General features: G+C 39.1%; 1 protein-coding gene across 3 annotated transcripts in view; it reads right to left on the reverse strand.

Moving 5' to 3' along the window:
• LOC127419988 (G-protein-signaling modulator 2-like) overlaps positions 1-20726 on the reverse strand; it is a 42013-nt gene extending 21287 nt beyond the window's left edge. The window contains exons 1-6 of one of the 3 annotated variants that reach the window (XM_051661872.1): positions 20553-20726; positions 7996-8217; positions 5657-5792; positions 4149-4288; positions 3612-3735; positions 1132-1247 (exon numbers count right to left, since the gene is read on the reverse strand). In XM_051661872.1, the coding sequence (XP_051517832.1) occupies positions 1132-1247; positions 3612-3735; positions 4149-4288; positions 5657-5792; positions 7996-8217; positions 20553-20557 (743 nt within the window). In that variant the 5' untranslated portion in view covers positions 20558-20726. Of the gene's footprint in view, positions 1-1131; positions 1248-3611; positions 3736-4148; positions 4289-5656; positions 5793-7995; positions 8218-10920; positions 11263-15710; positions 16107-20552 lie in introns of those variants that run through there. The other 2 variants (XM_051661871.1, XM_051661870.1) reach the window with 2 other exon arrangements.
• Between the last annotated feature and the right edge of the window lie 256 nt (positions 20727-20982).

The following is a 20982-nucleotide window of genomic DNA, read 5'->3' on the forward strand; positions in this document are numbered from 1 at the left end:
GCAAGCCTCACCCTTTTTCCTCCAAACATAACGATGGTCATTATGGCCATTTTGTTTCATCAGACCAGAGGTCATTTCTCCAAAAAGTAAGATCTTTGTCCCCATGTGCACTTGCAAACTGTAGTCTGGCGGTTTTGGAGCAGTGGCTTCTTCCTTGCTGAGCAGCCTTTCAGGTTATGTCGATATAGGACTCGTTTTACTGTGGATATACATACTTGTCTACCAGTTTCCTCCAGCATCTTCACAAGGTCCTTTGCTGTTGCTCTGGGATTGATTTGCACTTTTCACACCAAACTACGTTCATCTCTAGGAGACAGAATGCGTTTCCTTCCTGAGCGGTATGATGGCTGTGTGGTCCCATGGGGTTTATACTTGCGTACTATTGTTTGTACAGATAAACGTGGTACCTTCAGTCATTTGGAAATTGCTCCCAAGGATGAACCAGACTTGTGGAGGTCTACAATTTTTTTTTCTGAGGTCTTGGCTGATTTCTTTTGATTTTCCCATGATGTCAAGCAAAGAGGCACTGAGTTTGAAGGTAGGCCTTAAAATACATCCACAGGTACACCTCCAATTCAGTACACCTCCTATCAGAAGCTAATTGGCTAATTGTCTAAAGGCTTGACATCATTTTCTGGAATTATCCAAGCTGCTTAAAGGCACAGTTAACTTAGTGCATTTAAACTTCTGACCCACTGGAATTGTGATATAGTCAATTAAAAGTGAAACAATCGGTCTGTAAAAAATTGTTGGAAAAATTACTCATGTCATGCACAACGTAGATGTCCTAAACAACTTGCCAAAACTATAGTTTGCTAATATATTAAATCTGTGGAGTGTTTAAAAAATGAGTTTTAATGACTTCAACCTAAGTATATGTAAACTTCTGACTTCAACTGTATATCTGAAAAGAAGCCTTTGCTTCAACAAACACTAAAGGTTTGTCGCTACAAGCTTTTAAAATGCATTTGAAATGCAACCACAACAGTGAAATGGAACCCGTGCAGTGGCCCTGCAACTAGCTAAGACTCATTGATCCACATTTTCAGTCCTCTTTCTACAGAAAAGAAATGGGGAAAAAAGTAAAAAAATAAAATAAAATAAACAGTACCAATAAAATGGCAAACTGACTTGTAATGTTCAGCCGCGACCTCAAACTGCCCAAGGAATATGTACGCATTTCCAAGGTTGCAGTACGCTCTCCTCTCTGCTGCCCTGTCACCAAACTCCTTTGCAATAAGGAGACGCTGTAAAAAATACAGAAAATAAGAAAGCATGAATTTATTTCCATATTAACTCTTACACATGAAATATATCATTATACAGAAAACGTAATACAGCACTAGCACATTTAGTTAATTTTAACTACATTTTAACTGTGTAATATACCATAATTTTTGTGATTATAATATTCATATACAATTACAATTATTGACATTATAAATTTTTTTGTGCAAAATTAATAGTTGTATATACCAAGGGTTTGCTACTGGGTCCGTGAAAAATTAAAAAGTGAAATGTGAAGTGAGAAATAAAAAAAATTAAAAATTATATATATATATATATATATATATATATATATATATATATATATATATATATATATATATATATATATATATATTTATTTATTTATTTATTTTTTTCATTTTTTTTTGTTTTTTTTTGCTGATTACTAAACTTTTTAAACAGAAAGAAACAGTAATACACTGCCTGGCCACAAAAAAGTTGCACACTAATATTTCGTTGGACCCCCATTAGCTTTGATTACGGCTTGCATTCGTCGTGGCATTGTTTCGACATCCTTATGCAATGTCACAACATTTATTTTCATCAAGAGTTGTATTCATTTTTGTCCAAGGTCTTGTATTGATGACGGGAGAGTCGAACCACTCCGTAAAGTCTTCTACAGCACATCCCAATGACTTTCAATGAGGTTAAGGTCAGGACTCTGTGGTGGCCAATTCATGTGTGAAAATGCTTCCTCAGGCTCCCTGAACCACTCTTTCACAATTTGAGTCTGATGAATCTTAGCATTGTTGTCCTGGAATATGCCCGTGCCGTCAGGGAAGAAAAAATCCATTGATGGGATAACCTGGCCATTCAGTACATTCAGGTCGTCAGCTGACTTCACTTTATTGCCGCATAATGTTGCGGAGCCTAGGCCTGACCAACTGAAGCAACCCCAGATCATAACACTGCCTCCAGAGGCTTGTACAGTGGGCACTATGCATGACGGGTGCATCGCTTCATGCGCTTCCCTTCTTACCCTGATGCACCCATCGCTTTTAATTAGGGTAAATCTGGACTCATCAGACCACATGACCTTTTTCCATTGCTCCACAGTCCAATCTTTATGCTCTCTAGCAACTTGAAGTCGTTTTTTCCAATTAGCCTCACTAACAAGTGGCTTGTGGCCACACAGCTGTTTAGTCCCAATCCTGGAAGTTTTTGTCGCATTTTGCATGTAGAAATGGTCTTACTTTCACTTTTAAACATAGCTGTGAATTCTAATGTCTAAAGCGTTTTAGTGATCTCCAATCACGATCATTCAAGATTTTTTTTCCATCCAAATTTATTTTGTGAAGCTGACGGTTCACCACTATCCTTCCAGGTTTTAATAATGCACTACACAGTTCTTCACACAATTCCAGTGATTTCAGCAATCTCCTTGTTTTCTTTGCTTGATGCAGGCCAGTAATTTGTCCTTTCTGAAACACAGTAACATCTTTTCCACGGCCACGGGATACATCTTCCGACAAGGTTGTTTTAGAAATGAGAAGCTACACACTGCATCAGTTAGGGTTAAAAGAATTGTTGCCAGCTGAAACATATTAATCACTGCAATAATGATCCAATCATAGACTCTTATGTATCTGCTTACATAAATCCAAACGGCGACTTTTTTTTGTTGCTGTTTTGGCCAGGCAGTGTAGTAGAATAGTATATTTGAAAAATGTGTTTAAAATGTTCACTCAGATGATTAGACTCTAGCCATCTCTGTCTTAGGCCAAAAACACACTTTTTGCAAGTACGCGTACAAAGATGTAGCATTTCGCAAATGCACGGTCTGTTTGAACATACATTACACGCCTTCTTGCATTACTATGGTGGTAAAGGCCAAGGTATACTTCATTTTTCTGTGTTCCGAATCAGATCACACCCAGCTGACCATGTTGCCTTTTCAAAGTATAATCTTTTGACCGCGAGCGAATAAGAACACGTTCAAAGCATGTGCACTACGATGTCTTGGTGATACACTTTTAGTTCAGTCAACGGCTGGCACATGCACCGACGATGTTAAGACACATACTGACAGTCCATGCAGATGCCGAAATTTGCATCACGCATACTCTGCTTGGAACGATCAGCAACGCGGACAACTGAAGTCAGGCATGTGATCGGCAAAGAACAAAAAAGCAGGAAAAAAATACCGAGCAAAGACAGCAACCGCATTTTTACAATGACATCGGTAACTGAAAACTCTGAGTGCTCCTTTAGGAATACACTAGTTCTTCAGTCCTACAATTTGTGCAATTGAATTGACATCAAAACGGTGTTGTGCATTAACCCAGTTTATTTACTACACATAAAATTTCAGCTCATCATACCTGCTCATGAGCAAGAACAGCATCCTGGAAGTTTCCGAGCAAGTAATACGAGTTGCCAAGGTTACCGTAGGTCCTGCCTTGTGCCGCTCTGTCCCCTAACTCTTTCACAAAGGTCAGGTTCGCTCTTCAAACCGAGAAGTAGAGGACAGACAAACCAATGAACCAATGCAGAAAATGATTCTCCGTGTAACCATGAGTTTCGCAAATCTTAGGAGACCATGAGAGTAAATAAATCTCTATAATGTTCATCAAGGCTTGAATCTCTTGTCTTTCTGCACATGTGTGTTGTCTAAAGTTTGTTCTTGGTGTTAAAGAGACAGTTCACCCAAAAATGAAAATTCGGTCATCATTTACTCACCCTCATGTTGTTAGACATTCGTCTAAACTTCTCCTTTAGAGTTCTACTGTGAATTAAAGTCATACAGGTTTGGAACAACATGAGGATGAGTAATGATGCCAGAATTCCTATTTTGTGAACTAGCCCTTAAAAAGAATGAAAACAACATATGCTGGGTTGCTCTTTCTCTGTACACTCACTCGTAGTACTCGGTTGCTTTCTTTAGAGCGATGCGTGCCTCCTCCGGAAATTCTCCAGGGTCCATACCACTCCAACATATGTTCTTCCCTTTGGCGTGGTACACATTCCCATAATTATACAGCGCCCGAGCCTGCCCCACCTACAAAACCACACATACATACACACACACACACACACACACACAATTATAGATAACATACAGCCGTCAATCCACACAAAGCAACCACCACTGATTACACACCTAACATGGATCAACGCCTTGCATATAAACTTAAGTTTACGGTCTATTAAAAAAGATCATAAAGACCAAGGGTCTGCCCAGATAACAGGGCGACAAGTGTGACTGTCACATGAAATACATTTTTAAAGCACTTTCAAAAGCAAGGCCTACTTGGTCATTAACTATTCAAGCTAAATTTAAAGGGATAGTTCAACCAAAAATAAATATTCAGTTATCATTTACTCAAATGAAGGTTTTTTTTTGTGAAACAATAAATAGAATATTTATGAGCTGCTCTTCTCTAAAAAGTAGTCCATATGAATTAAATGAATAATTCGCCCAAAAATGAAAATTCTCCCATCATTTACTCACCCTCATGCCATCCCAGACGTGTACGACTTTCTTTCTTCTGCTGAACACAAATGAAGGTTTTTAGAAGAATATCTCAGCTCTGTAGGTCCAGACAATGCAAGTTAACAGGGTCCAAAACTTTGAAGCTCAAAAAAAGCACATAAAGGCAGCATAAAAGTCTCCAGTGTTTAAATCCATGTCTTGAGAAGTGATATGATAGGTGTGGATAAGAAACAGATCAATATGCAAGTCCTTTTTTTCACTATAAATTCTCCTCCCAACCCAGTAGGTGGCGATATGCACGAAGAATGTGAATCACCAAAAACAAAAGAAGAAGAACTCTTATGAGAAAAGAGAGCTTAGGACATTTTGAAAGTGGAGATTTTTAGTAACAAAAGGACTTAGAAATAAATCTGTTTCTCACCCACACCTATCATATCACTTCTGAAGACATGGATTTAACCACTGGAGTCTTATTGATAACTTTTATGCTGCCTTTATGTGATTTTTGAGCTTCAAAGCTTTGGAATCTGTTGACTTACATTGTAAAAATCTTTGTGTTCAGCAGAAGAAAGAAAACCTTGCAAAAAAAGGGCTTCAGTTCATGTTTTTATTGGTTCTCCATTTATTGGTTCTCCATTGGTTCTCTCGTGTCTTGTAAACAAACATGACATGCCAAGTGATCAATATACAGTATGTTATGCATATGGACTACTTTTATGTTGCTTTTGTGTCCTGTTTGGAGCTTGACAGTCCCTGGTCACAATATGCTTTCACTGTATGGAAAAGAGCAGATATTCTTCATTCATGTTTTTGTTCCAAGGAAGAAAGTCAAATAGGACTGAAATGACAAGATGGTGAGTAAATGATGAAATATTTTTCAATTTTGGGTGAACTATCCCTTTAAAGCCCTTTGGTCGGGTTACATATACTAACCTTGTCATGGAGCATTCTGGAAATGTCCAGGTGTCTTTGGCAACAAACCGCTGCTTCGTCATAGCGACCGAGAACCTTTAACGTGTTTCCAAGGTTACCACTAGCTTTAGCCTCTCCCAACTGGTCTTCAATAGTTCTAAAAGTATTACACAATACAGCAACTTTCAATAATACAATAACACAATTTTGAACTTTAGATAGATATTAAAGTTTAAAATGTTTTATCCTTATTATCGACGGTTAGGCGAAAACTGTAGTTGCTTTTACTTTTCCTCTAATTGCCACACAATTGCAGGCAGAATCTTTACAGTTCTGCTTATTTCATTTTTATTTCCATTTTATTTTTCCTTTCAATTTAGTTTAGATTTTTGGTTTGTTTTCAACCCATGACTGTTAGTTTAATTTAGTTTTATTTTTTTCTGTGTTTTCTGGATTTAGTTTTTCAGTACACACACACACACATACATACATACATACATACATACATACACACACACATTATATATATATATATATATACAGGTGCTGGTCATATAATTAGAATATCATCAAAAAGTTGATTTATTTCACTAATTCCATTCAAAAAGTGAAACTTGTATATTATATTCATTCATTACACACAGACTGATATATTTCAAATGTTTATTTCTTTTAATTTTGATGATTATAACTGACAACTAAGGAAAATCCCAAATTCAATATCTCAGAAAATTAGAATATTGTGAAAAGGTTCAATATTGAAGACACCTGGTGCCACACTCTAATCAGCTAATTAACTCAAAACACCTGCAAAGGCCTTTAAATGGTCTCTCAGTCTAGTTCTGTACGCTACACAATCATTGGGAAGACTGCTGACTTGACAGTTGTCCAAAAGACGACCATTGACACGTTGCACAAGGAGGGCAAGACACAAAAGGTCATTGCAAAAGAGGCTGGCTGTTCACAGAGCTCTGTGTCCAAGCACATTAATAGAGAGGCGAAGGGAAGGAAAAGATGTGGTAGAAAAAAGTGTACAAGCAATAGGGATAACCACACCCTGGAGAGGATTGTGAAACAAAACCCATTCATAAATGTGGGGGAGAAGCACTACGCACAGACGTATGCAAGACATGGGTTTCAGCTGTCGCATTCCTTGTGTCAAGCCACTCTTGAACAACAGACAGCGTCTGAAGCGTCTCGCCTGGGCTAAAGACAAAAAGGACTGGACTGCTGCTGAGTGGTCCAAAGTTATGTTCTCTGATGAAAGTAGATTTTGCATTTCCTTTGGAAATCAGGGTCCCAGAGTATGGAGGAAGAGAGGAGAGGCACACAATCCATGTTGCTTGAGGTCCAGTGTAAAGTTTCCACAGTCAGTGATGGTTTGGGGTGCCATGTCATCTGCTGGTGTTGGTCCACTGTGTTTTCTGAGGTCCAAGGTCAACGCAGCCGTATACCAGGAAGTTTTAGAGCACTTCATGCTTCCTGCTGCTGACCAACTTTATGGAGATGCAGATTTCATTTTCCAACAGGACTTGGCACCTGCACACAGTGCCAAAGCAACCAGTATCTGGTTTAAGGAGCATGGTATCCCTGTTCTTAATTGGCCAGCAAACTCGCCTGACCTTAACCCCATAGAAAATCTATGGGGTATTGTGAAGAGGAAGATGCGATATGCCAGACCCAACAACCTGGGCTCTCATAACACCTGAGCAGTGCCACAGACTGATCGACTCCATGCCACGCCGCATTGCTGCAGTAATTCAGGTAAAAGGAGCCCCAACTAAGTATTGAGTGCTGTACATGCTCATACTTTTCATGTTCATACTTTTCAGTTGGCCAAGATTTCTAAAAATCCTTTCTTTGTATTGGTCTTAAGTAATATTCTAATTTTCTGAGATACTGAATTTGGGATTTTCCTTAGTTGTCAGTTATAATCATCAAAATTAAAAGAAATAAACATTTGAAATATCAGTCTGTGTGTAATGAATGAATATAATATACAAGTTTCACTTTTTGAATGGAATTAGTGAAATAAATCAACTTTTTGATGATATTCTAATTATATGACCAGCACCTGTATATTAGCATTTTAGATAATTACTATGCATCAAAAACGTTTTTTATTTTAGTTTGGTTTAACATTTCCAATTTATAAAAAAAAAATTAAAAAAAATTCATTAACAATAACAACACTGACATGTCTGTAGCACAAATGATTAAAAAATAAGGGTCAGGGATCTGTATAAAAAAATAAAGCTAACCATAAGTATTTAAAGCAATAGTAATAGTGATGTTTGCACCACTAATAATGTAATAGAGACCAGCTTTAAAACAGTGAGAGAACATTCCTAGATTCAGACCTGGTGAGGGTGAGATCATGCCGATGGTATTCCAGGGCTTTATTATATTCGTGCAGGTGGAAGTAGGCATTGCCCAGCTGACTGTAGATGGCACTCAGAATCTGGAGGTCTTCTGTGCCCACCTGGATGGCAGACTCAAAAAAAGACACGCCTGCACGGTAATCCCCCACTTTACACAGACGCTCACCTTCCAGAGCCAGCTCCAGACACGAGGCCTCCATCCTGCAGGGGGCGGTAAAGAGAAGTTAGAAAAGTGCATGAAAAAGATGAAGTTCATGTATAAGTGCATTCAGAAGCAGAAATCGTTAAATTCTGTCTAACATCTTGAAAAAAGTCATATTGGGGTTTGGAACAACGTAAGGGTGAGTAAATGATGACATAATTGTCATTTTTTTTGGTGAACTATCTGTTTAAAGAAAAATACCTTCCTATCAAGTAATGAAATTAAAAGAACATTTTATTTCTTAGCGGGGGAAAAGCAAAGAACAAAGTCAACCACTCAAAAGTCCTGTGTCTACACAAGTTTTTGAAAACTTACCATCTGCTGGCATGTAATACAAACAAATAAAAGACTGTCTCTCAAATAAAGAGTTAAAAATACATGATACAATGCCTAAGAATCTAAGCTGAAACCACTTATGACAAAGAACCAGGAAGGAAAGACCAGAACTGAATCCCTGTAACCTTCTAAAGTGCTTTCACTATGAAAGGAATGCAAACAAAGTAGCACGTTGCTTCCGTAATTGACCAGAATCTACCTTGACTGTCATTTAAAGCCATTTCCTTATCCCACGAAGTTCCTTAGTCTTACACGTGTGCACCAGTTTTTTTCTTTACAGTGATGAACTCATGGGGTCTATTGCTAAAGAGGGTATATTCTAAGGGATGAAATCATATAGGGGCTCTCTGCTGAGACCGAACATACACTTCTGTAGGATGCATGTTGTATTTGTCGTGTTATGCATAGATAAGGGTTTTATACCTTGTCTTAACCTGGCACAATGCATTGTCTTTTTTAGATCCCCACTGAAAGCAAAGTGATGCCCAAAGCGACAGATCTGCAGCCAATCAGAATATATTTAATTTTTACACTTCAGCTATGTGGAGATCAATGAGTAGACTTGCCACGATATCATAATTTTCACACCGGTGCGGTGTTCACGTTAAAACCGGTTAACACTGGTATTACCGCTGGTTGGACGCTAAGTGGTACTATGGGGTAATTTACGTTAAGAAATAGCCTACACAATAACGCAAGGTGGCTTGATTTCAAACTTTTAACATAATTTTTTATTTTAACAAAAAAATTCAAATGAAACTGAAAAAAATTAAATGCAATTAAAATGTGTTTTTTTTTTTTTGTTTTTTTCAACTTTTTGAAAGATGGCTTTAAAACAGTTGTGAAGGGCAACATCTCTTTGGCAACGAACCTACTTCATCCGTGCATTCTCTCCATCACGGGCAACTGGTCGGTTATTTAGTTGTCCGGGCAAATACCTCACTTACTGTGGGTTGTTGCGGGATAATGTTGGTATTCTATTACCTTTCATCCCAGGACGCAGTTTAGCTGCTTCGGAAGGGTAATGACTTTGACCGTGTGTAAATAAATGTGTTTTGTTGCCTCCTTGGGCTGGGCGATATGCAAGACATATGTTCATGATATTTTAATAAAATAATAATAATAATATATAATATATCACAATATCCAATTACATAGTCAACCCCCGGCTGAGGGATCAGTGAATATTCTTGCTTTAGTAATTTTGCATTGAAAATTAATTTATTTAAAAAATGAAAAACTTAAAATCAAATACATTTCTAAATTCAAACTGCACTTCAAACGAAAAAAAAAGCGCATATATAACCACCTTTCCATTTACTGTCACAGAAGTATCCGTCTATGACAACAGGCGGAAAATTACTAATATAAATTAACTATAAATGTAAACATAATAATTATAATGATGATAATAAACACTGAAATATAAATCATGGTTCGAGGTGAACGTGTTTTTGTATTATTTTATGATTTAATCACAGATGTATAGGCTACATTTAAAGTGACACTGCAGAGTTGCGCTCACAACAAACTGCTCTGTGGAAATAAAGCGAACTGAACTCAGAGCACCTCCTGAGCTGAGATGGTCTGAGGTAATTTGCAGCATTCTCATAGATGATACTATTCTTCAGATAACTGAAACAAAGAAAGAGTGAGAATCTTTTACATACGTGTGTTCCCCAAGACTGCACGCCTCCGAACAAACAACATGTATTGTTGAATTTTGTGATAAAACAGACATCATTAGAAAGCGGAGACTAAAATAATGTTTCTCTAAAAACTACTTTGGATGGGAGTGCGTCACATTTGTGGATATGCAGCTAACGGTAAAATAGTATATTTTATATGCAGTCTATATGCGATCTGGAACAAATACAACTATGATTGTGATCTCTGGGATATATTGTAAGTCCTTTTCTTTCCTTGCATAAACTTCAGTACATTTGGGTGGTGGGTGTTTCAATGTTCGGTGCACTCCGATGATATCATCATAGGATTATCGCTTCGCATATCGAATAGAGCATTATCCCACTCCTTATCGCATATCACATTTTTCCTCCATATCGTGCAGCCCTATGCAACTCTGTTAAAGTCTGCGATTGGTTTAAACAAGAACTTAAAGCTTGCATTGTGTTGAACCAAGCTACGACATTCAAAAATGAAATCCAAAAACATTTCATAGCACTCTTTTATTCTACTAACTTTAATTCCCCAACTGTTTCTCCTACTTTTATAGTTACAAACAAGCTACTACGTAAAATTTATTATCCACAAAGAAAATCTATTTTAAAATATAAATGAACAAATACTCACTTGACACTTGACAGTTGTGAGTGGAAAACCTCACAACCCAAAATGCACCTTACCTTTTCTCCTTATTCTTTTTGGAAAATCCAAAGCACTGCCTAAACAAAGACATCTCAATTTTTTTGAAGACCTTTTCTCCTCCGCTGTGACAGATATGTAGTTTAATTTTCCATGGGATACAGCACGAGACCCATGGCTTTGGCCTTTGTCCATTTAGACACATTATAAACTGGACTGACCACTTCCAAAAGAAAACAAATTCCAGGGTGACCCCCCTCTGCGAGACCTTTTCCAACCCTCAACCCTTGTGAGAATGTTCTTCTCCTCCGCAGCTTATCCAGACAGGGCTTAAGCATCTAAAATGTTTGTTGACATTCTGTGGAAGGTAACATTGGGTTCTGTACACATAAACAGAGGGTCAACAGTAAGCCTGGCTATAAAAGATGTGACAGAGCGACACAACTGTGTCATCTACGGACACCTGATGGCAAGTGTCAATTCCAATTAAGAGTGAAAAGATTATCACGCATAAAGGGGGGAAACAGAGTAACTCTGAAGTGCTTTGAACCAATAAGAGCTCCTAAACATGATACACCAGTTGGTTGGGTGACCACTGCAAAGAAGCTTTCTATGTTCAGATTCACAATTACTATATCTCATACTTTAAGTTTGGGATTCAAACAAACCCCTTTTAATCTGGAAGCATAACTCTTGAATGATGCCTCATTTTGCGGCTTGTTGAGGAGACTTTTTTAGTTTTTATACTTACCATTTTCTCCTGGCAGACAAGAAAATAAGCTGAAAAATCCCGCAGACCTACATTGAAGGAGGGACCCGAGCCATATCTAGAGACCAAAATTGGACCATTGGATCTAGTTACATAAAGACCTAGTCACGCTTGCCATTAATAACGAGAGTGAGATAGTGAGAAAAAAGGAAGAATAGGGTGTTTTCCGGGCTGCGTCAAGGACTAAAGCAATCCAAGGGCATGCCAGAATTGATTAATCTTGTGCTAAAGTAGAGTGAAATGTCATGGAGAACGAGTCCAAGGCAAACACAGGTAATCAGGTAATCAAGGCCACATTGGGGAAATCCATTAGACAGATTCAAATCCTGCGCTTTGCCCAAAGTGTCCTCAGCAGAAGTATGATGGCATCAACATGTTCCATGTTTTCATCCTCAGTAAAGTGGGACTCGACCTGAGATGCCGAGGCGTTTTCTCCAGCGACTAATTTCCTCCATATACTCACTCATACTTTTCATGAAGTCATGAGATTCGCTAATGCTTGCTGAAACACCAGAACAAAATCAGCTAATCAGACACAAGCATTGACGGCTTTTCTGTTGTCTGTTCTTAAAAATATAATAAAGTGTTTTTCTTCAACTGCATGTCTTTGTGACTAACAGCATTTCTTGTCATGTCTCACTCCGAGACGTCTTACAGGTCGCCCACCTGTTGCGGGTAGATGAGCAAAATTACCCGCGCATGAAATACATTTGGCCGAGGAGCTTGCGAACTGGTTCAGCCTCGTTGCATTTGGCGGGTGGCTGGTGCTAGTTTCACACCCTGGCCACTGTTTAATAATATTTGCCGACTTCCCAGATACATGGTTTTGCCATTTCCCGATATTGTCGATCATCGTCTGTTCGCAATCGGCATCGGGATCATTGTAAGACATCGTCGATATCCGATTACATCATCCTATCGCCCAGCCCTACTCGCCAGACCTATGACTGTTGCATAGGTCTGGGTCTATAGCCACTTCAATTGGCCAAGAACCGCCCATTTAGACAGGAAAAGCCATCTAACTAACATGTAAAGTGACCAATAACAGTCGGTTTTGTCATTACAGTATGTTTAGGGGTGGGGTTATAGGAGATAGTATCATACCATAATAAAAGAATGACATGGGAGAAAAAATTATTTATATAATGCCGCAATTGCACAAAAAACACCCTGGAGAGTAGCAGAAAATGTGTAGAGAGTCTAAGTACAGCACAGAAAACCTCATTATAGAGAATTCCACAGACATAACTAAGTAAACAAAGCAGAACATGCATCTCTGCTCGTGGATATCTGCTTATCTGCTACGTGCCTCAAATGAAACTCTAAATTTCTTTAAAAGATTTGATGTCACTAACCTTGCAAACTTGGGCGCTCATTCTATCAACGCAGAACCTTGTGAACACAACTCTCCTTCCAGGCAGACTGCTGAAACATTCTGCGTCTGTCTACTCATGAAGTTCCATCGAACCAGCCAATCAGATTTGCGCTGACTGATCGAGAAAGCGTTTTCTAGTTTTGCGTGCAATTAGCATCGGACGGTGAGTGCTCGGACTGTGGACGTGCCATCTGAGGCTGAGAGTAGATGGCACTAGGAAGTGTAATTGAGCTTGAAATAATGTTAGCCAAGAAGACTGCAGATGTCAAGATTTATAGTGAAAAAGGAGTTATATTTTATTTAGGGCTGTCGATTTAATGCATTAATTCGGTGCAATTAATTATATAAAAAATTGTGTTAAAAAACAAATTTACGCAATTAATCATGTCCCCGGACTGCAATAAGGAATATTCCAATTCAAGCTTGATGTACCACCTGTTTTCTCCAGGGGGCAGTAAGCGAAACCAGCTGTATAGGCAACGTGCAGCTTATACAGAGAAACCACACTCACCGACAGCAGACAGCACTAGATTAGAACACGTTCTTGCTTTCAGACAAAGTTTTATGAAACGAAAATCTGAAAGCATGGATTCAAACTACGTTTAACATTTACATTTATGCATCTGGCAGATGCTTTTATCCAAAGTGACTTACAGTGTACTTATTACAGGGACAATGCCCCTGGAGCAACCTGGAGATAAGTGCAAAGGACACAATGATGGTGGCTGTGGGGATTGAACCAGCAACCTGATTACCAGTTATGTGCTTTAGCCCACTGCGCCACCACCACCACCACCACTCCAATTTAACTTGACACAGTGACCTAAAAACAATATGTTTATGACACAATGCAACCAAAGTGAGACACTGCAAAAGCATCCGTCTGATGCAGGTGTACACTGATGCGTCCTTAGACAAGCCCTCATAATAGACCTCAGACAGATTGACGAATTCAGTTTCAAAATGGACTGCTGTGGACTGTAGCCCAATGATAGGATTTTGTTCAATAATATGGAAATAAACAAAATACTGCCTTCTAAAGCCACTTTTTATATTGTCTAATCAATGCTTTACTCGTCTGCCACAATAATGTAATGCATTGTAATTATCTGAAATATTTTTTATATAATTATAATTATTTAATCATTATTGAATTAGTTATTTGAGGGGATTTCTCAGCGAATATTTACATATGTGATTAATTGCAATTAATTCGATTAATTATTCAGCATACCATGTAATTAATTTGATTACAAATTGAAATCGATTGACAGCCCTAATTTTAGTCTTTTCACACCCAAAATAGATTGGATCGCTTCAGAAGACATGGATTATACCACTGGATTCTAATGTATTACCTTTATGCCAACTTTATGTCCTTTTTGGAACTTGCCTTGTATGGACAAACAGAAATCATATCTTCATTAAAATATCTTTGTGTTCCACGGAAGAAAGTAAGTCAAACGAGTTTGACACGATATAAGGGTGAGTAAATGATGAGAGAATGATAATTTTTGGAAGAACTATTCCTTTAAGCACTTGTTCTACACATCAATGTAAACACTTGTAAATAGTACAAATTATGCAAACAATAAACGTAGCTATGCAATATATGCAATTTAAATCCATAATATTTATTAAAGGAATACATGGATTTGTACATTTTTAAAAAGCTAAAATGTGACCAAATTGATAAAAACTAATGATAAATTAAATAAATTTAACATTTTATTTTCATAATGTACACAGTAAGAAATATACCCATTTGAATCAGAATCAAAATCTATTTTCTTTGAAATTGGAATCAACTCGTGAAATCTGTCTCAATACACAGCCCTTGTGTCTATAACAGAGAAGTTTGGCTGAAATGTTTTCAGACAAAATAATCAGTAACTTTTGGCCCTTGTCCGAGCTGTGGCCTAGTGGATAATAAATGTGCTTTTGACGTGTTGAGCTGTGGTGGGTGATGCAGGTTTGATTCTGTGTTGAATTTTATCTGATCTCTCCTCAATAATTAACAGTCGCTTCTCGACTGTCCCTTTGAAAAGTGTCAAAAGCCCAAAAATAAGTACGTACATTTGCACCCATCCATCTGTTTTAGGGTGTGGTAGTGTATTTCAGGGTGCAACGCAGCAATACAGAAGACAAAACAGTGCCAACAACTGATGACCCTCCGTTTAAATTTTAAACACTCTATTAAAGATTTACACACAGGAACTTGAGCCGTCATTCACTTTTCCCACCCACAGCCCTGTATTACATTACAAACCCAGTTTATCTGATGGAAAAACAAGTGCACGTCAGTGACGTTTTTACTGAAGAAAGATGAAATCAACATTTTATGGGTAATTGACATGAAATATGTGGTTTGACATGTTATGCTCCATCTAAAACTATTTTAAGCACCCTTTTGCTAATACTTTTATAATTAACATATTACACACGTTGCTTTTATGACCTAATATGCACTGAGAAACCACATGGTATATTTGTCCTTTTAAAAATTCATTTGTCACACCAATGGACCCTTTAAATAAAGTAAATGTTATAACCACTAACAACTGAGGCAAAAAGAGTTAGAAATGAGTGTTAAGTGGAAGAATGTACAATAAAGAAAAGGTTTTGTAAAAACAAGTTTTAACAGGATCTTTTGTGTACCACATGGCAAGACTGATCTTTTCTCCTACCTGGAACGGACATGAAATACTTGCTCCTCGTCTTTCACAATCACGTCCATTTAAACGCATACTGTAGTAAAGGTCCAAATAGAAAATGAAAACACAGGAGGAGATTTGGCCATAAAAAAGACCATTACATAACTATAAAACAGAGAACAAACAAAGATTAAGCGAAGATGTTCAGGGTTTCACCGTGAGTCTAACCACTGTGCATCTGACAGACGGGCGACAATAATGAAAGAGTCCCTTTGAGAAATATGATCCTCTCTCTCTCCCACACACACACACACACACACACACACACACACACACACACACACACACTCGAGGTGTAAGTAGCTAATGATTTCACAACAAAAACAGTCATTGACTGATGATTAATCACACCGCAATACACTTCCAGCCTACTAATTCAGACTTCAAGTATCATCTCCTGTGGTTAGTTGAACACGAGGAAGTCTCCTGAATTCCCCGTGATCAACCATCCAAACAACAAAAGACACTTTTTTTCAGGATGGAAAGTCAATGTTGTGTTACAGTGGCGGTTTCACATAACCCAATCCTGTGTCTGAAAAGCCAATGTATGAACGTTAAAGTCGTCAATGGGCTTTCAATCAAAAACAAATCTGTACGTTCTACAAAATGAAGACAGAAAGCTACTTTAAATTCTTTTCGGACTGGAGTTATACAAACGCAGGTATCTCCTGACCTCCTCTTACACAAGCTCTCCGTGTGCACATCCACTGTTGTTGTTTTCACATTCGTCTCCTGTTGTTTAGTGGCGATTATATCATCATCTTGCGCTCATTCGTAAAAGCAACGGCTCAACTGTGGATCTACTAATTAGTGCAAATAATTCCAGGCGCATTCACATACTGCGCGATCAGAGTACGCGGTGTTCGAAAAATCGGACGGCACGCGTTTAGAGGTCGAGCAATCTTGATGACGAAATTTGTGTTACACTTCCTGTACACAGACGCCCAGCTTGTTCATTTAACCGAAGTATACTTTGTATACTTTACAGAGATCATCCAGCACACAGTGACCAACAAAAGGCCAAAAATGCCCCAAAAAGCTCCATAAAAGTAGTCTATATGACTTGTGTGCTTTATTCGAAGTCTTCTCCAGAACACGCACAGTAAGCGTGACTCAAATTTTGTAACCAGTACAGTCTGCAGGGACTGTAAAAAGTTGTGATGCAAAAAGCACATGCGCCAACAATGCACATTGAAAAAGACTGTCCGCTTGTTGAAAAAATCTGGGCCACACGTGGACAGTCCTCGTCAATGCGCAGTCGGCGCATGCGCCATTTGCACTAAATGCATTCAAATTTGCTCGTGGTCAAAAGAGTGTACTTGGAAAGGCAACGCGGTCGACCGATCTGGAAAGCAGAACAATAAAGTATACCAGGGCCTGTAGACTCCACTTCTTTACGTAGCTTATTCAAATATACATGATCACGAATGAGAAATTCAAACGAATTTGAAAGCTACAAAAGTTGTATGGACTACTTTTAAGGTACTTAAAAGTGCTTTATGTCCTTTCTTGAAGCATGAGAGCCCCTTGTCACTGTATGCTTTCATTGTATGGAAAAGAGCATGTGAATGTCCTTCAGAGTTTCTCCTTTTGTGTTCCACAGGAGACAGAAAGTCATATTGGTTTTTGAACAAATAATGACAGACATTTCATTTTGGGGGGAACTATCCCTTTCAGAAAAACTGGCCGTGGGAAAATACTTCAGAAATCACACTACTACTTTCTATTTCAGGAATTCCTTAGCAGATTTCTGAAAGCATTGTTCAACATGAATGACAGGAGCAACTAACAATCTAAATACTCAAGAAAAGGCCTCTTCCTCCTCCACAAATTGATAGAATTTGTACAAATTGGTCCAGCAACTGCAGGCTACCCATATGTTTACTAAAGTGTGTGATAAATACTGCATTACTGTATGTATTTCCTTGCCAGTCTAATTATTTTAATACACAAGCAAACTGTGAATATTCTACCACAGACTTGTTGTTCTGCAATCCCTGCACCATCATTTCAGTATCATTTCTATACGCTCTGGTAACAGTTCCAAAAACAGTGAGTGACTTATTCAAATACTCAGGGAGGCTGACAGCAATTGCGCACAATAATATCCTGGATTAGAAGGGCAGACTTCAAAACCTGGCTGTGATTCATTTAAAAAGTTCTTAAACTTCCATTGTAGTCAGTGTACATAGAGGAGCTGTTGTGTCCAATCTGTCAGTCGGATCCTGGCCAGATGTTTCTCATAAAATCCCATAGGAGCCCTTTGAAAGCAGGGGAGTATGAGGAACTGCTTGCAATTAGAGACGCACGCTTTGGAAAAATCTCATGGTCATATTTGACCCGAAAAAGCACAATAAATAAAAGAACTACAGTACTGTGCAAAAGTTTTAGGCACTTGTGAAAAATGTTACATAGTGAGGATGTCTTCAAAAATAATGCCATAAATAGTTTTCATTTATCAATTAACGTCATACAAAGTCCAGTAAACATAAAAAAAAAAAAAAAAGCTAAATCATTATTCGATATGACCACCTTTGTCTTCAAAACAGCTCCAATTTTCCTAGGTACACCTGGACACAGTTTTTCTTGGTGGCTGGCAGATAATGTATGTAGGCTGTCTCAATTGCTTCTGTCTATTCACGTAATCCCAGACTGACTTGATGTTTAGTGGGTGGCTCTGTGGGGGTCATTCCATCTGTTGCAGGGCTCCCTGTTCTTCTGTTCTATTCTAATTGGAAAAGGAGCATTTGGGAATACAAATGTTTTTATGAAACATCATATATGCCCTGGCCTCAAGAGGCGCACTAGTGAGTGACATTAGAACTGAAGCCTTTAGCCTCCTCGTTAGCGTGCCCACCTCCCATGCTGGAGACTCCGATTCGAATCCTGCTCGGTGCGGGTCGAGCAAGACTGGTTACAGTGGTGCTGTGACCTGGATGGGAGTAAGGTTTAGGGGGTGAGTGTAATGGGAGCCAGCTGGTAGGTAGCTGTGCTGTGTGTGTAAACCTCACTCCCCTGGCCTCAAGAGGCGCACTAGCGAGTGACACTAGAACTGTAGCCTTTAGCCTCCTCGTTAGCGCGCCTACCTCCCATGCCAGAGACACCGATTTGAATCCTGCTCGGTGCGGGTCGAGCAAGACTGGTTACAGTGGTGCTGTGACCTGGATGGGAGTAAGGTTTAGGGGGTGAGTGTAACGGGAGCCAGCTGGTAGGTAGCTGTGCTGTGTGTGTAAACCTCACTCCCCTGGCCTCAAGAGGCGCACTAGCGAGTGACACTAGAACTGTAGCCTTTAGCCTCCTCGTTAGCGCGCCTACCTCCCATGCCGGAGACACCGATTTGAATCCTGCTCGGTGCGGGTCGAGCAAGACTGGTTACAGTGGTGCTGTGACCTGGATGGGAGTAAGGTTTAGGGGGGTGAGTGTAACGGGAGCCAGCTGGTAGGTAGCTGTGCTGTGTGTGTAAACCTCACTCCCCTGGCCTCAAGAGGCGCACTAGCGAGTGACACTAGAACTGTAGCCTTTAGCCTCCTCGTTAGCGCGCCCACCTCCCATGCCGGAGACACCGATTTGATTCCTGCTCGGTGCGGGTCGAGCAAGACTGGTTACAGTGGTGCTGTGACCTGGATGGGAGTAAGGTTTAAGGGGGTGAGTGTAACGGGAGCCAGCTGGTAGGTAGCTGTGCTGTGTGTGTAAACCTCACTCCCCTGGCCTCAAGAGGCGCACTAGCGAGTGACACTAGAACTGTAGCCTTTAGCCTCCTCGTTAGCGCGCCCACCTCCCATGCCGGAGACACCGATTTGATTCCTGCTCGGTGCGGGTCGAGCAAGACTGGTTACAGTGGTGCTGTGACCTGGATGGGAGTAAGGTTTAAGGGGGTGAGTGTAACGGGAGCCAGCTGGTAGGTAGCTGTGCTGTGTGTGTAAACCTCACTCCCCTGGCCTCAAGAGGCGCACTAGCGAGTGACACTAGAACTGTAGCCTTTAGCCTCCTCGTTAGCGCGCCCACCTCCCATGCCGGAGATGCCGGTTCGAATCCCGCTCAGAGCAGGTCGCATTAACATATTTTGCACTGTGATATTATTTTCATGACAATTAAGCAAATCCCTGTATTATAGTAATAATGAGACACAGTGTTTTCTTAAACATCATAAATGAAAGGCTGTAAATCAAATACTCTATTATACTAGAATACTACACTATACTGTTTACACTGTAATATTTATCCTGTACTACACTATACTAAATTACACAGTAAATAGTATAGTGTAAATGGTACAGTGTAAATTAAATCTACTTTACTAAATCACAGATATAAATACAAGCAGAATAATATGCAATTTTTCGCATTATAGCAATACGAAAGAGTGCTTTATTGTGATGAAAAGTATGCCACAATGTAAATATTAATGGTGAAAAACAGGCTTAATTTCTTGTGTTTTTCTTTTGACATGTCCATGGCAGGCTTCATGAGGTTCACCCCTTAATATTTCACTCAGACAGTGATACAATGTATCAGTGGAAAAATGGAATCACTCACAATGTAACATTTCTCATGATGTCACATATGTCGCAATTGTATCCGATGATCATCGCGTACTCATGGTCATTATCTACTGACGTGTCTTTATGATAAATAATCGTCGTAAAAGCGGCAATAAAGAATGGGGGAGAAAACTTAAGAAAAGACAAGGAAGTACACGAACAAAATATTCTGTATCCAGATTAGGCTACTTAAAATAAATGCACTTAATGCTCTTCAGTCAGTGGAGAACCACAAACGCATTCAAAAGATAGAAGAAATGCAAATAAATCCTACCTCATTCACCCTCAGATTTGTCTTACATTTGCAATCGCTCTACATGTCTTATAGTAGGAACGTTTATCGGTTTGTCAAAATGCATCGGTAATTTCTCAAAAGGACTGTGATTACTCCGCCATGTTTTCTCAAGACACTTTCATTTTCTAACTTTTGCGGAAAAAAAGGAAAACTTTTCTGCCTTGGCACGCCAATCATCAGACGGAGGTTTGTAAACGGCACGCCTCAATTCTGGAGAGCTCTCGAATCGTTCTTTTAAACTGGTTCTTTTGAATCATTCGGTCGAACCGATTCGCAAAGCGTCTGGAAATCATTTGGCTACAAAGGGATGACATTTAAGAGTAAAACTTTGAGGAGGAAACGATATTGGGAAATAAAAATAATTTTATATTGTTCAATCATCAAATGAATTGTCTAACGATGGAAACGA

Source organism: Myxocyprinus asiaticus, chromosome 29, assembly GCF_019703515.2.
Source record: "Myxocyprinus asiaticus isolate MX2 ecotype Aquarium Trade chromosome 29, UBuf_Myxa_2, whole genome shotgun sequence".
NCBI classification, from domain to species: domain Eukaryota; kingdom Metazoa; phylum Chordata; class Actinopteri; order Cypriniformes; family Catostomidae; genus Myxocyprinus; species Myxocyprinus asiaticus.